Source organism: Merops nubicus, unplaced genomic scaffold, assembly GCF_000691845.1.
Source record: "Merops nubicus isolate BGI_N331 unplaced genomic scaffold, ASM69184v1 scaffold18012, whole genome shotgun sequence".
Classification (NCBI taxonomy): domain Eukaryota; kingdom Metazoa; phylum Chordata; class Aves; order Coraciiformes; family Meropidae; genus Merops; species Merops nubicus.
In genome coordinates this window covers 18,896-19,129 of record NW_008595809.1, presented here as the reverse complement: position 1 = coordinate 19,129, position 234 = coordinate 18,896, and the positions used below count along the sequence as shown (strand labels likewise).

The window sequence follows — 234 nt, the reverse complement described above, 5'->3', positions numbered from 1 at the left end:
GTGGGGGTACTGTGGGGTACTGCAGGGTATTGTGGAGGTACTGCGGGGTACTCACTGATCTCCAGCTGCCGCTGGATGCGGCCCTTGCAGCGCTCCCGGTAGTCGGTCTGGGTGGCGTTGTACTCAGACATCACCTCCACGAACTTGCGCGAGAGCGTCGAGTGCTGCGGGGAGAGCGGAGAGCAGAGCTGGGAGAGCTGCCAGCCCAACCCCAGCCTGGCACTGCCCGGGCAG

General features: G+C 65.4%; 1 protein-coding gene across 1 annotated transcript in view; it reads right to left on the bottom strand.

The window, feature by feature from the left end:
• Positions 1–55: 55 nt before the first annotated feature.
• LOC103769021 (syntaxin-1A-like) overlaps positions 56–234 on the bottom strand; it is a gene marked incomplete at both ends in the record, with an annotated part of 10,715 nt that continues 10,536 nt past the window's right edge. The window contains one exon of the mRNA XM_008936194.1: positions 56–164. Within this exon, the coding sequence (XP_008934442.1) occupies positions 56–164 (109 nt within the window). The remainder of the gene's footprint in view (positions 165–234) is intronic.